Here is a 16,913-nt window from a genome sequence, read left to right on the forward strand (position 1 = left end):
GATTTTTTTATTATGTTACCTAGATTAATGCACCAGTGCACCAATCGACTCTAGGGTGTTAAAAAGGTATTGACATGCCTGAAACATTGAAAGGGCCAACTGAGGTAAAGCACTACCTTCTTACACGTATCTACAGTACCATGGACTGGGTGTGTTGAATACATCTTATGGAGTTTGAGATAATTATATTGCCTTTAAGGGGTATGTGTGTCCATTGTTCAGTAGAAAAAATAAACCTACCTCTGAAAAGGATTTAGAGGAAACTATTCCGCGATGAGCTTTCTCTGGTGTGTTGTGAATGAAATACAGTAAGAGGCTGAGGCTATTGCCTCGGCTTCAAAGCGATATCTGCCGTCCAGACAGAGAGCAAGTTTGTTGGTTGCGTCAGCGGCTCCATGAAGACTAGGGGTTTTGAAGATCACTTGAAAGCAGAAGGGCGATTAAATTATTGGGTGTATCTCTCTGTAATATATTGATCCCAGTCAAAGGCAGCCTCTGACAGCCGTAACTCAGATTTGGACATCACAGAGAGGGTATAAATAAACTCCTCTGGATGGCTGAAATGTGTTCCTCATCTGGATATTATGTTCAGACATCTGCGAACACAGGCATCCAGCGGAGAGCACCAGCGGGGCTCCTATAGCCACTGTAATGGGGACGGCCAAGAGAGGAGGCGGACACTGCCAAAGTTTGCTCGGCACAGGCCGTMTTGTGAAACAAAAGCTTGACTTAACAGCTGGGTGAGCGTTACTTATGGGAACAAGTTTTGACATCTTTCAGTAATGATGAGTTGAGAATAAAAGGCAACAACATCTTCCACTCCTCAGAAAAAAAGTCCCATGAAAGTAAATATATAGTTTATAGTCTTTGATCAATGACATTAATGGTTTGCACCCTCACAAAATAAATTAATTGTGTCTGTATGACTGCATTATAATGCCATCACTGACTGTTTTTTTAGAGATTGCAAAACGATTAATGTCACTGATGAAAGAATATGATCTCTTTATTTACTTTACTCTGAATGTTTGCCATTGCACAATTATTCTTTCTTTCTTTCTCATTGCTGGATGATGTGCAATGTAGAGTTACACCAAAAGTGTATTTACAGGTGTAATCGACTCACCTGTCATAGAATTCATCTCTGTAGTAGTCATTATCAAAGTCATAGCCACTGAAAGAAACAAAAACATATCTAGAAAACATTATAATGTTCTGGAATGACAATGAGCATCAATAGTCTCCTTAGTTCCCAAATTCCTCTCCTTCATGTCCACTGACCTCAGAAAAAAAGACAGGTCAAAGCAGTACGGCAAAAATCCCACTATCAAGTTCTATCAGATCGGTGTAGAAGAAGGATAGGAAATGAGTAAAGGAATTATCAGCAACTATTGAGACTTGAGATTGACCCCTTATTCCTGCCCCCTCCTTTCCATGAAGCCTTAATAGTCCAAATGTGTGTGCATATGTACAGCAGTGTTCTAGAATATTGAACTGTTGGCTTTCATACTTTTCAAATTCTCAGCGCAGCTCAAGCAATTTCTCCAACTGTCAACACATTCAAATGAATAGAGCTGGTTGGGAATTGTGGGGAGGTACGCAGAGCCACATAGCTATGTCACAACAGAATGGCGGACTATTGCGGCTCTGCGTCTGTGCACATGATTTACGCTTTACACCTTATAGAGTACACTCAGAAAAAAAGGTGCAATCTAGAACCTAAAAGGGTTCTTCAACTGTCCCAATAGGAGAACCCTTTGAAGAACACTTGTTGGTTCCGTTTTGGGTTCATGTAGAACACTTTCTACAGAGGGTTCTACATGGAACCCAAAATGGTTCTACATGGAACCAAAACGTTTTTTTTTAACCTAGAACCAAAAAGGGTTCTCCTATGTACCTGTAGAGACCAGCGGCAGACCTCTTCAGTCCTTTGGGTCTGTTGGGCTTGGGCTCACCCGCCATGTTGATGTCTGAGGAAGAACAAAGAATGTTACAGAGAAATTTAGAGAAATTGAGTAAAAAGGGGAAAGTGTCACAAGTCTCATCTATATCAACCTTGCCGTCTGGGTCTGTTGGGCATGGGTTCCCCCGCCATGTTGATATCTGAGGAGGAGTGGAGAAAGGGGGTGTTACAGAGAAATAGAGAGATTCATTTTGTATCAATCTCTCAATTATCTAAGTATTCAGACCTCTTGAATTTTGTTACGTTACAGCTTTATTCTAAAAAGTGATTAAATAATGACATAATGACAAAGCAAGAACAGATTAACAAATTTTAGCACATTTATAAAAAAGTCTGAAATATTACATTTACGTAAATATTCAGACAGGGCAAGGAAACCCATATTTAGTTCACCGAAATTGCAAAATGATCTCTTTAATAACAGATGATGAGGGTGATGGTATACATCAAATATGGGTTTCCTTACCCTGTAAGCAGTCTATGGACAACATAAGACAAAGCAGTGGTTTTGTTTACCTGGACACGGTCTCCAAATGCTTATTTTTTAGCGTTCGTGGAACAAATCCAATACAAGCCCTGATATTAGCTTTTGGAGACAGTTGTCAGATAAACAAACTCAAAGCATGGATTGCTGTCATACCTTGTCCATAGACTACTTACAGAAACCAATATGTCATTTTGTAATTTTGGGTGAACTTTAATATTACAATGCTTAATATTACATCAAACYTAGACAATATGAGAAGGATATGAGGTTTCTGTTACAGGTGTTACTGCTGCAGTATTATGTCTGACATTTTGGGGGTCAGGTAAAGGTGAATCAACATGAAGGGCCCAATGGAAACACGCTACATAACACGAATATCTGGACCACACCCTTTGATCGCTGCATTGAACCGAGCCATAACACAAAAGGGAGCCCATAAGGGAAGGGAAGCTGATTCTAGATCTGTCCAGTGCCTCGCCACAACAGGGGGAAATGAAAGCCTGACAACAACCCTAATGTTTGTGCAGACCTACCTACCATCTCCACCAGAGGGAGGTGTTAAACCATGATACACCTCTCTCTGCCTACTGAAAGTATTCTCTTTATCCACATGTTGTTATGTTACGGTCTGAATTTAAAATACGTTAACATTTAGATGTGTCACTGGCTTACACATAATACCCCATAATGTCAAAGTGGAATACTCTTTGTAGACATATGTAGACACATTTTTACAAATTAATTAAAAATGAAAAGCTGAAATGTCATAAAGTCAAAAAGTATTCAACCCCTTTGTTATGGCAAGCCTAAATAAGTTCAGGAGTAAACATTTGCTTAACAAGCCACATAAGTTGCATGGACTCTGTGTGCAATAGTGTTTTAACATGATTTTTTTAATGACCACCTGTCAGTCAAGCAATGAATTTCACACGCAGATTCAACCACAAAGACCAGGGAGGTTTTCCAATGCCTCGCAAAGGGCACCTACTGGTGGATGGGTAAAAATGAACTATCCCTTTGAGCACAGTGAAGTTATTAATTACACTTTGGACGGTGTATCCGTACACCCAGTCACTTCAAATATAGTGTATTCGGAAAGTATTCAGACCTCTTGAATTTTGTGACGTTACAGCCTTATTCTAAAAAGTGATTAAATACCCCATAATGACAAAGCAAAAACTGGTTAAGAAATTTTAGCACATTTATACCTATGTAAWTAAGGTATCTGTTTTTAATACATTTGCAAATATTTCTAAAACCTGTTTTTGCTTTGTCATTATTGGGTATTGTGTGTAGATTGATGAGGAAAAAATATAATTTAATCAATTCTAGAATAAGGCTGTAACATAACAAAATGTGGAAAAAGTCAAGGGGTCTGAATATTTTCCGAATGCACTGTACAGGCATCCTTCCTAACTCAGTTGCCGGAGATGAAGGAAACTGCTCAGGGATTTCACCATGAGACCAATGGTGACTTTAAAACAGTTTAATGGGATGGATCAACAAAATTGTAGTACTCACAATACTAACCCAAATGACAGTGAAAAAAAGGAAGCTTGTAGAGGATAAAAATATAAAAAATTATATCCTGTTCGCAATAAGACACTAAAGTAAAACGGCCAAAAAGATTGCAAAGAATTTTACTTTACGTCCTGAATACAAAGTGTTATGTTCGGGGCAAAGCCAACACAACACATCACCTAGTACCACTCTTCCTATTTCAAATCTAACACATCACCTACTGTAGTACCACTGTTCATATTTTGAAGCATGTTTGTGGCTGCATCATGTTATGGGTATGCTTGTTATCGGCAAGGACTACAGAGTTTATTTGGATAAAAAAAAAATGGAATAGAGCTAAACACAGGCAAAATCCTAGGGGAAAACCTGGTTCAGTCTGCTTTCCACCACTGGGAGACAAATTCACCTTTCAGCAGGACAATAACCTAAAACACATAGCCAAAAATACACTGGAGTTGCTTACCAAGATGACATTGAATGTTCCTGAGTGGACTAGTTACAGTTTGAATTTAAATTGGCTTAAACATCTATGGCAAGACTTGGCTTTCTAGCAATGATCAACAACCAACTTGACAGAGCTTGAATAATATTTTTCATAATAATGTGTAAACATTGTTCAATCCCGGTATGCAAAGCTCTTAGAGAGACTTACCCAGAAGGACTCACAGCTGTAATTGTTGTTTAAAGGTGATTAACATGTGTACATATGTTAATAATTATTCATGTAAATGAGCCATTTCTGCATTTAATTTTCAATAAATGTGCAAACATTTTTCAGAACGTGTTCACTTTGTCATTATGGGGTATTGTGTGTAGATCATGGGTGAGAAACAAAATATACTTAATCCATTTTAAATTCAGGCTGTAACAACAAAATATGGAATAAGTCAGGGATATGAATACTTTCTGAAGGCACTGTAGCTAATGCTAGCATCAGTGCTCTAAGTCTTAGCTGTCACTGTCTCTGGAGCCTATGGACACTGAGCACCAGGCCTCCTGATTGTGTTCTCTGGGCACGCCCACTGTGGGGGCTTAGGGCTGAGGCAGTGAGGAGTACGCTAGGGCATCGCTCCACACTGAAAGCCTGTTAACTTGACCGTGACGTGAAAGAGCTGTGTGTATTTTTCCCCCCCCGTTTAAATAAAGGTGTGTGTTTATGTGTGAGTGAGTGTGTGTTTATGAGTAGGTGTGTGCGTAGCCTATAAAAGTCATGTCAGTAAGTGTATATGTTTTACATTTACATTTTCAGTCATTTAGCAGACGCTTTTATCCAGAGCAACTTACAGTAGTGAGTGCATACATTTCTCTCAGTGGTCCCCTGTGGGAATTGAACCGACAACCCTGGCATTGCAAACACCATGCTCTACTAACTGAGCCACACAGGACCCCTGAAGATTTTTAAACTGCTTTTTAAAGCCTTTAAAATTAATTGAGTAATATAATCTCTATTGTTCTCTGTAAAATGTTCAACGTTGATTGTATGAATCTGAAACTTGTTGATTTGAATTACTTATGCATCTAATTAATTATGTTGTTAGATGTTAAAATGATCACATTACCTATATTTAGGCAAAATAACAGCCGTTTCATTGTCAAGTGTCAATCAGAGATAAATGGAGGACTCTTTTTTTCTAGTATACACATTGCCATTGAGGACTTCCACCATTTAAAAGTATTCTACTGGGTGGGGATTCCTATGGGTTGTGAGTGATCAGCCAATGATCAGTCATTGTCTTCTTCAAAATTGGGTTGCCTATGGTTTGTAAAKCAAATACTAAAGTAATATCCAGGAGCCAAGACCAATATTTATACAAGGACATTGGTCCCAAGATCCCGACCCAGTGAGATGAGACCATAGAGATGGATAGAGGACTCAACCTCTATGTAACCCATTTTAGCATGGACATTGCCATTGAAGGCTTCCACCATTCTAAAGTAGTCAGCTGGGTCAAGATTCCTATGGGTTGGGAGTAATCAGCCAATGATCAGAGCATTGTCTTCAAATTGGATGCCATGGTTTGTAAATTACTTTTTTTTGTAAATTGCCCCCCATCTAGTGGCCACAATAAATTTATGACAAAAATTGGTTCATGACTCCAGTACCGCAGGTGGCATTAAATCACCAAAATAAGAAAACTGACCACAGGCAGCGCCGTTGAGGCAGACGCCATAATGATGATCTCTCTAACTCTGTGGTTGAGACCATGACAAGTTAAAGACTGAATTTGTGGTCTTGAGGGGTCTCAAGACTAAGGCCACTTGATCAAGAGGCCATGGGCCCWTTCTTCAARTGTAAAAAAACTRYAGTAGAGTCAACTCGAGCACAGTACAGTAGAGCACAGGACAGTGCAGTAGACAACAGTACAGTAAAGTACATTACAGTATAGCACATTATAGATCTCTATGTAGTGGCCAAATGGATGTAAATGTTTGGACTCTTGGAGGGTTGGAGCCCCCCTGCTGGCTATGCATCTCAATACTACACTTTTTCCTGAAGTGTGCACTTGTCCACTACCCACATGGTGGTCCTTTGTAGCTCAGTTGGTGGAGRTTGCAACTTTAAAATGGCGCTGCCTGTCCTGTAACAGACGCCATGATGGCCAGAAACAAAGATGAGACCTCATATATATTCGTGTCAATTGTTTTGGTTGTGATCGTTTCTGTTTGGACTTTAATGAATCCCCATAGCTAACATATGGCTGGCTCTTTTTCATTTGGCCAGATGTACACACCAGCAAAACATATTTTAGTCCCAAAAGCATACTTTACATATTAGGTGTTTTGTAGTGACACGTCTTAAAAATACATGAAGATTTACCAACTTGCTACACACCATGCGGCAATGCTGGAGAGGGGTGCATTCCCATCACCTGGTGATATTTGTAGGGGTGTGACTTAAGGCACATTCATTCRACAGTCTATTTTTTGTAATACTTTTTTTTTCTCCAATTTCATGATATTACAATCTTGCCTCATCAGTGCAACTCCCCAACGSGCTCGGGAGAAGTGAAGGTCGAGTCATGTGTCCTCCYAACCATGACCCGCCAAACCACGCTTCTTAACACCTGCTCGCTTAACCTGGAAGCCAGCCGGTCACATGTMTCAGAGGTAACACCATTCAACTGACAACCGAAATCAGCCTGCAGGCACCCGGCCCACCACAAGGAGTCGCTAGAGCACGATGAGCCAAGTAAAGCCCCCCAAACTCTCACCTAACCCAGACAACGCTGGGCCAATTGCYCGACGCCCTATGGGACTCCCGGTCCCGGCCGGTTGTGATTACCTGTCCTGGCCAGGATCGAACCCTAGTCTATAGTGATGCTGTAACACTGCGAAGCAGTSCCTTAGACCGCTGCGCCACTCGGGAGGCCCATTCTACAGTCGTTTAGTGTGTGTTTCCGTGGGGTACATCAAAAGATGGTACAGCATTCTTTTGAATACGATGTTAAAAAATAAACAACTACTAATTAGATTAGTCTATTTCGATGTAATAATAGAAAAAGATGTTCTCTTGAAATAATATTGGTAAGAAATAAAATAAATCATGAATTGCTTTATTTTCAAACAAAGTTTAGGAGTCAGGGTATAGGACAGCCACCTCAACAGAAATAGGTGTATAAACAATGACTGTGTACTATATTAATTGAATAATATGTTTGTTATTGCCTTGGATTGAATTAGAACATATCATTATGTAAATAAATGTCCTATGTTTGGAGTGTGTTTTGAGGYTGGGACTGCAATTTGCACACTTCTGTAGAATCACCCATATAGCAAAATGCTCTTAGGGCTCTAGTTCCCTGACACTGACAGAGTCCAGATGGGGCTCTGTGTAATGGGGGATGAAGCTGTACCAGACGACCAGTAGAAGGGTGTTGAATGATGCTCAGTGCAGTGCGTTGTTATGAATACGAGTTTAAAGGAGGTTCATCTCTGAGTTTCATTGAGATTAATGCGTTGATAACAAGCACCACTCTTCAAAGGCCTGATGAGGACTACAGGGAGTGCTGTAAGAGTGGTTCAGATACACACTGCTCTTAGCAAAGGCCCAGCAAAGGCCCAGCAGGTCTCTCTGCTCTCTCCCAGTACCCAATTTTCATACTTGAGTAAAAGTAAAAGATACCTTAATAGAAAATGACTCAATTAAAAGTGAAAGTCACCCAGTAAAATACTACTTCAGTAAAAGTCTAAAAGTATTTGGTTTTAAATATACTTAAGTATRAAARGTAAATGTAATTTCTAAAATATACTTAAGTATCAAAAGTAAAAGTATGAATCATTTAAAATTCCTAATATAAAGCAAACCAAATGGTATTATTATTTTTTAAATGGATAGCCTGGGGCATTGTCCAACATTCAGAAATCATTTAAAAACAAAGCATGTGTTTAGGGAGTTCACCAGATCAGAGGCAGTAGGGATGACCAGGATTGTTCTCTTGGTAAGTGTGTGAATTAGACAATTTTCCTGTCCTGCTAAGCATTCAAAATGTAATGAGTACTTTTGGGTGTAATGGAAYATGTATGGAGTAAAAAGTATATCATTTTCTTTAGGAATGTAGCGAAGTAAAAGTTTTCAAAAATATAAATAGTAAAGTACAGATACCCCCCAAAAAACAACTMAAGTAGTACTTTAAAGTATTTTTACACCACTGGAGGCACATTATGCAAGACCAAAATAAAACAGGGCCAACCCGTATAGCCATGGCTGATGGATTCTACATGGGGTACACGGTGGGATAAGGTCAAGAGTGTTTACTTGATTGATCTCCGCATGTGTGGTTCCCACCGTGAAGCATGGAGGAGGTGGTGTGATGGTGCTTTGCTGGTGACACTGTCGGCACACTTAACCAGCATGGCTACCACAGCATTCTGCAGCGATACGCCATCCCATCTGGTTTGCGCTTAGTGGGACTATCATTTGTTTTTCAATAGGACAATGACCCAAAACACACCTCCAGGCTGTGTAAGGGCTTTTTGACCAAGGAGAGTGATGCATCAGATGCATCAACACCGCCAGATCAGACCTGCCTTCCACAATCACCCGACCCCAACACAATTGAGATGGTTTGGGATSAGTTGGACCGCAGAGTGAAGGAAAAGCAGCCAACAGGTGCTCAYCATATGTGGGAACTCCTTCAAGACTGTTGGAAAAGCATTCCTCATGAAGCTGGTTGAGAGAATGCCAAGAGTGTGCAAAGCTGTGGATACTTTGAAGAATCTAAAATATATATATTTTMGTTTGACAAATCTAAATATTTTGGTTACATGATTCCTTGTCTTATTTCATAGTTTTGATGTCTTCACTATTATTCTACAAAAGAATTAAGGGAAACCCTTGAATGATTAGGTGTGTCCAAACTTTTGACTGGTACTGTATGTCAAAAGCTGAGTTCCACGGCATTTGTTGTGTATGTTASATGGTGCCAATCTTTCCCATTCATGTGCAATTGAGACCTGCAGATTTCTAAATAACAGATGCCGTGAAATATGTTCTAATCGACTTCAGATCCCMTTTAAGGTCTGAAAACTTCTGACGAACTTTGATTTTAGGGTAAACTATTTTATTAATTATCCCTCGACAGTGTCGGTTGACATATGCTGATCTGTTATTATCATGACATTATCATCATCATTACACTGAAATGTAATGGTAACACTTGCTACATCTGAAACAAAAACATGGCCCTAGTATTCACTATTGAGATGAACGACAGAAGAACCCAAATAGGACTCACCCAGAGTCTGTCCCGCCAGCACTCGTCCATTCTCCCCTATAACAGACCCACGGGCATGCCTCTCGCTGGCGTACTGGACAAAGGCGTAGCCCTTATGCACAGAGCAGCCCAGCACGCGGCCATATTGCGAGAAAATACTCTCCACATCCGACTTCTTCACCGCGGCTGTGTTGAGGTTACCGATGAACACGCGTGAGTTGATGGACTTGGGGTCATTCTTGTTGGTGACATTGCTGGTGTGAACCTTCAGAGACATCTTGGTTACGAACCTCAAAATACAACCTCAAAATATCTGCGAGGAGGGGGGAAAAGCATGATAAACATACATTTTGTAAGTTCCTTTTCTTGGGATGATTACCCACTGGGCACACCATGTAATTTCAACGTGGACAATTGGGTAATATTTGGGTGATCAATGAGATTACAACCTACAGGTAACTGCCAAAATAAAGGAAACACTTTATTAAATGTAAACGAGGGCTACAAAATAGATTGAAAACAGGTGCTTCCACACAGGTGTGATTCCTTAGTTAATTAAACAATTAACATCCTATCATGRTTAGGGTCATGTAGAAAAATGCCCAGCTGCCCATTATTTTGGCTCCCATGGCTATTCCATAATTTGGGAAGAGATACCAGTTACTTTGAAAGAGGGGTCTCAAAGGACCATAGGGGGTTTAATATAAAGTGAGCTCCGAAAGTATTGGGTCAGTCTGTAACTTTCTCAGTCATCCTTATTCACGATTCAATTAGGATTATCCGTAATCATGGTAGCAAACACATTAATGTAGAAGTGTTTAGAAACATATTCTATATTCTTATTTACAATAAAAGTTACTCTAAAATAACACAATACATTATTTACCATTKATTTCTATTGAGCACAAAATAATCCGAAACACCACCAACAAATTTGTAGAGTCACAAGCTTGATGTAGTCATTGCGTGATATGAATATCGGACCAAATACTTAACTTTTTACTACTTTAGTACACATATAAGTGAATTTGTCTCAACACTTTTGGTCKCCTAAAATTGGGGGACTATGTACAAAAAGGGCTGTAATTTCCAAGCGGTTCCCCCGATATCGACGAAAATACCCTCAAATTAAAGCTGACAGTCTGCACTTTAAACTCATTGTCATTGTATAATTTCAAATCCAAAGTGCTAGAGTACAGAGTAAAAAAACTAACAATGTTACACGGTCCCAATACRTTTGGAGCTCACTGTATGTGTATGCGTGTGTGTGTGTGTGTCACAGACACCAGATCTCAACAAAATTGGACACTTATGGGAGATTCTTGAGCAGCGCCTGAGACAGCCTTTTTGACCACCTTAAAACAAAACACCAAATTATGGAATTTCTTGTGAAAGAATCCCTACAATAGAGTTCCAGACACTTGTAGAATCAATGTCAAGGCATTCTGACGGGTTGGTGGTGGCCCAACTCCCTATTAAAGGTCCAATGCAGCCATTTTTATCTCAGTATTAACAGTGAAGTACCTTACTGTGATTGTTTTCAATTAAAATGGCAAAAAATAAATAATTCTCAAGCAATAATTTCGCTAGGACTGTCTGGGAGTGGTCTGAGTGGGGAAGGGAAAACCGAAAACTAGCTTTTATTGGCAGAGAGGTTTGGAACTCTTTCTTATTGGTCTATTCATTCTTCAAAGCCTAAGCCAATGGGGGGGAGGTGTCATAGAGTCCTGTGACACTTGTGAGGTTTGTAGAGCAAAACGGACAAAACCATCGTGTTCATGAGAATCTCCRCTTTCCACAATGGGGTTTGTAGTTTGTAGCCCAAACGGTTGTGATGCTACAAACAGAAGTTGGCACATCTACGGTACGGACTTCAGACGAGTCCCCTGACACTTGTAGTGGTTGTAGACCTGAACAGAGACCACCACCGTGTTCATGAGAGTCAAATCTTTCCATATTCGTTTTCGTGAGAAGACAGATTTTCGGGATGTCTCATGGTCTGACAAACACCGCTATAGCTCTGCCACCTTTCACCGCAGATGCGGATGTGCGACATCGGCGGATGTGGTGGACTGAGACGCATCCAATGCAAAACTGATATCTCTATCTTAAACTGTGTTAAAATATTTTATCAAGGTTTAAGATAAATGATTCAATAATTCTACCCGGAAACTTAACCATTAGGATTAGAGGTTATGTAGCATGGACAAGGGGTAATTAAAAATGATAACCATTGGGGAAGAAGGGAATGTATGTGTGTACCGAAAGAAAGCAAAGAGACTTCTTAACCTATGTTTGAACCGACCCAGCTATAACTCTGGGGAGATAAGATAAGACAGGGAGAGCCCCTCCAGGTTTCCCGTATCTGGGGGGGACAGGAACTGTCAGCTGAGTGGTAATAAACTGTGGTGAGACTTCACGTGAAAATCCCATATATTAGTGTGTATGTATGTGTGTAGGTTAAGAGCAAAGTATAAAAGGAACGTTTTTGTATATGCACGGGAGAGCTCTCGCAAATACATTTGTATCTGACTAATTGTGAGATGGGAATTTTGTCTGTTTCATTTAAACCAGAACTTTACAACCTCTGGGTTTCAGACCTAAAAATATAATTGCAATTTATGAACATGAATTACTAAATTACATAACTGACAGATTTTTATGGGGATTTTTAAAATGATGTTACTTAGACTGACACACCGGTGGGTCATTCGACTCCAAGGGGTTAACTAATTTACCACCTGGTGATGTCACAAGGCAGGCCTAAACTCCATCCCACCAAAACAGGCTGAAATTTCAGGTGATCTTTTCAACCAGCTCTTACACTAAAGGGAATTATAAAAGTTTTAACAATTTCAAGGTATTATTCCAACCTCATAGTGTGGAAATAACATATATAAAACACAGGGAAATCATGTTTTTGACTGCACTGGACCTTTAAGACAGTATGTTGGTGTTTCCTTTATTTGAGCAGTTACCTGTATATTCACTCAAAAAGACAGCCAATAGTTTGTTGAAATCCCAATGTGTTATCACTGCACTTTCAACCCTATAAAAGCACAACAAAAGGCATTTTAGCCCAAAACCTGGTTGCCTCTGCCAGGAGGCTGAAACTTGCCGCAAGTGGACCTTCCAGCAAGACAATAACCCCAAGCACACATCAAAATCCACAAAGAAATGGTTAAHTGGCCACAAAATCATAATTTTGCAATGGCCATTTCAGTCTCCAGACTTGAAWCCCATTATAAACCTGRGGTTTGAATTGAAGAGGACAGTCCATAAGCACAGATGAAGGATATCAAAGATCTYGAAGAGTTATGTATGGAGGAATGGTCTAAGATCCCTCCCAAGTGATCTCTGTCTGCGCCACTGACTTAGTCTGGCTTTAATTCCAGTTTGTCTACAAGTTAGTAATTGATATGTTGGATTCACGTCTACACCTCAAACYAAACGTTAACAAACATAAGTAAATCAAATAAATCTTCAAACACACTTTAAATAAAGTTTGATTTGATTTACTCCTATTCTTTAACTTAGATTTCGTGTTGCGATGAAGACATGAATCCAACATATCCATTATTAACTTGTAGAATTGGAAATARATTTGAAATCAATCAAAGCTTGAAACCGTAGACCTATATGTATTGTAAATGTTTTGTTTAATCCTTAAATTGAAAAAATAGCTGATGATGACTRTTCAKWAATGCTATATACAGTTGAAGTTGGAAYTTGATATACACTTGGGTTGGATTCATTAAAACTCGTTTTTCAACCACRCCACAAATTTCTTGTTAACAAACAATAGTTTTGGCAAGTCGGTTAGGACATCTACTTTGGGCATGACACAAGTAATTTTTCCAACAATTGTTTACAGACAGATTATTTCACTTATAATTCACTGTATCACATTTCCAGTGGGTCAGAAGTTTACATACACTAAGTTGACTGTGCCTTTAAACAGCTTGGAAAATTCCAGAAAATMATGTCATGGCTTTAGAAGTTCTGATAGGCTAATTGACATCATTTGAGTCCATTGGAGGTGTACCTGTGGATGTATTTCAAGGCCCTACGCATTCAGACTCAGTGCTTCTTTGCTTGACATCATGGGAAAATCAAAAGAAATCAGCCAAGACCTCAGAAAAAATGTAGGCCTCCACAAGTCTGGTTCATCCTTGGGAGCAATTTCCAAATGCCTGAAGGTACCACATTCATCTGTACAAACAATAGTACGCAAGTATAAACACCATGGGAACCATGCAGCCGTCATACTGCTCAGGAAGGAGACACATTCTGTCTCCTAGAGATGAACATACTGTGGTGCGAAAAGTGCAAATCAATCCCAGAACAACAGCAAAGGACCTTGTGAAGATGCTGGAGGAAACAGGTACAACAGTATCTATATCCACAGTAAAACGAGTCCTATATCGACATAACCTGAAAGGCCGCTCAGCAAGGAAGAAACCACTGCTCCAACACACCATAAAAAGCCAACTACGGTTTGCAACTGCACATGGACAAAGATTGTAATTTTTTGAGAAATATCCTCTGGTCTGATAAACAAAAATATAACTGTTTGGACATAATGACTATCGTCATGTTTGGAAGAAAAAGGGGGAGGCTTGCAAGCCGAAGAACACCATCCCAACCGGGAAGCAAGGGGGTGGCAGCATCATGTTGTGGGAGTGTTTTGCTGCAGGAGGGAATGGTGCAATTCACAAAATAGATGGCATCATGTGGAGGGAAAAGTAAGTGGATATATTGAAGCAACATCTCAAGACATCAGTCAGGAAGTTAAAGCTTGGTCGCAAATGGGTCTTCCAAATGGACAATGACCCCAAGCATACTTCCAAAGTTGTGGCAAAATGGCTTAAGGACAACAAAGTCAAGGTATTGGAGTGGCCATCACAAACCCTGACCTCACTCCTATATAACATTTGTGGGGAGAACTGAAGAAGCGTGTGCGTGCAAGGAGGCATACAAACCTGACTCCGTTACATCAGCTTTGTCAGGAGGAATGGGCCAAAATTCACCCAACTTATTGTGGGAAGCTTGTGGAAGGCTACCCGAAATGTTTGACATAAGTTAAACAATTTAAAGGCAATGCCAAATACTAATTGAGTGTATGTAAACTTCTGACCCACTGGGAATGTGATGAAAGAAATAAAAGCTGAAGTAAATCATTCGCTCTACTATTATTCTGACATTTCCCATTCTTAAAATAAAGTGGTYATCCTAACTGGCCTAAAACAGGGAATTTTTACTAGGATTAAATGTCAGGAATTGTGAAAAACTGAGTTTAAATGTATTTGGCTAAGGTGTATGTAAACTTCCYACTTCAACTGTAGGCCTAAAGAGCATCATTGTTCATTAGCATCATCATGGTTACATTTCATTTGCTCTMTTAAACTTACCTTTTGGAATTACTTTTTAAAAAAAGCAACAGTGAATCTATTTCATTTTAAAGTGGAATTCTCTCAACAATCATTCTCACGATAGCACATTGGTACTAGTCAGTGACATATCAAAGCTGGGCTTGGTTAAAACCCTGGATGGGAGACCAAAAGAGTACTTTCCAGTAAGAGGTACTGCCCTGCCTATTGTTTTTTCTAATAGTGGATGTAGCGTTGAAGATCTGAAGTTGTTTCAAAGGTACAAATTCAGCATATTTATTACAAGGTTTGTCTACGTTGAAAATTAATGACATAATTCTGTGGTTGAAGTTTCACAGTTTGTGTTGACGACTTTTTGCAAATCCAATGTGTTTTACATTGATTGCATAGATTGCATGTCACAAAAGMTTGACAAATTACATTGAAACAATGTTTTTCAACCAGTTTGTGCCCAGTGGGTAGTWGCTTTTCTACTTGTTTTGGAAGTCAATTAATTCTACTGTAAGTCCCCTGGTGGTAGCGTTGCTGCGGTAGATATTCAACTTGCTGGAAGGACATACAGTAACTGCATTGGTTTAATGAGGAAAAATGTATAACTTTAGTTTCTTCCTGTTGAGCAATCTGTGCTATGAGTCAATAGAGAAATACCCGACAAGATAATGCAGAAAACCTTTCAATAATCTATAACGATGGACAAAAGACAACCATATAATGTCAAGGTTACCCTTACAGTGACTTCTGTCACTTTGCAGATACAGTCATAACAAAACTACATCTCCAAGGGTCACCCAGTACTCTCAGCTTTACTGTTACTTTTGGCAGTGCATTTTTTTTGAGAGATTCAGGACATTTTCAAGGATTCTACAGTACGGTAATGGAGTGTGTAAAAAGCAATGTACAAAAACATTTTTAAAGACGAGAGTTAAAAGGAAACTGACTTCAATAGGACTGAAGTTGATTATGTTGTACAGAACAGTGTGAAGCTGCTGTACGGCCTCCTGTGTGTCTGTGTGGAGATCATTGGGAAGCAGTGTCTGACTGTAGGCCCATGTCTGCTGAGCCTACACCGAGCCCAAAACACTTTGCGGTTCCACTTTAGGAGCTGAGCAGTCTGTGAGACATGCGAGAGATACCGTTCAGCGGTTTTGGAGGGAGAAATTTCACAAGTCGACTGGAGCTGAGCCTCCATGGTTAAGCATTGAATGGCAGCTTTTCCACGGTCCAAAGACAGTGGGCTTCGACAATTGTGCATGCAAAATGTTAACATGCCACTGCAGAAATCCATTTCTCAAGGTGTTTACATGCTCCATTAAGGGGTAGACACATGGTGTATCTAAGTTATAAGGGACATATTTCCGTTGTTTGTGAATACTAGAGTCTACAGTCGAGTACATTTCTCTAGGTTTAAGTTTGAGCCAATAAGGTTTGAAGAGGCCAAAATGTCTCTGACAGCTCACAACACACACGACACAAGGACAAACTCAATGATGTTTTGTGTCCTCCAAATGCAGCATTTGTTTTGTCTTTCTGCTCTGGGTTCATGGATTTCACTGTGTACTTGTCCTTTCCATCTGATGATAATATGGTGGCACTGAGGAGGGCGCTCGTCTTGCCGATGCCTGCTCTACTTTTTTATGGCTATGTTTGTAGTAATTATTATTATTATGTTTGCTCAGAATGTTCATTCAATAATTTCATATGACCAACAAACACTTCTGGATCATGAACCAGAAGCTGCAAACATCTTCCAGCCTCCCAGATCAGGATTACTACATGTTCTCCGCACAGCAGGCTTACCTGTTGCAGCTGACCGAGATGACCGAAGGCAACGTAGGTGA

At 39.8% G+C, this 16,913-nt stretch overlaps 1 protein-coding gene and 1 long non-coding RNA gene across 2 annotated transcripts in view; one reads left to right on the plus strand and one right to left on the minus strand.

Annotated features, from left to right (window-relative positions):
- The window catches only part of LOC111969666 (RNA-binding protein Raly-like), a 36,577-nt gene extending 26,457 nt beyond the window's left edge, over positions 1 to 10,120 (minus strand). Inside the window, exons 1-3 of the mRNA XM_023995827.2 lie at positions 9,707 to 10,120; positions 1,898 to 1,970; positions 1,127 to 1,174 (exon numbers count right to left, since the gene is read on the minus strand). Of these exons, the coding sequence (XP_023851595.2) occupies positions 1,127 to 1,174; positions 1,898 to 1,970; positions 9,707 to 9,962 (377 nt within the window). The 5' untranslated portion in view covers positions 9,963 to 10,120. The remainder of the gene's footprint in view (positions 1 to 1,126; positions 1,175 to 1,897; positions 1,971 to 9,706) is intronic.
- Positions 1 to 16,913, plus strand: part of LOC139028353 (uncharacterized) — a 102,345-nt gene that overhangs the window by 21,684 nt on the left and 63,748 nt on the right. The window lies entirely within an intron of this gene.

This window comes from Salvelinus sp. IW2-2015, linkage group LG11 (assembly GCF_002910315.2).
Source record: "Salvelinus sp. IW2-2015 linkage group LG11, ASM291031v2, whole genome shotgun sequence".
Lineage (NCBI taxonomy): Eukaryota > Metazoa > Chordata > Actinopteri > Salmoniformes > Salmonidae > Salvelinus > Salvelinus sp. IW2-2015.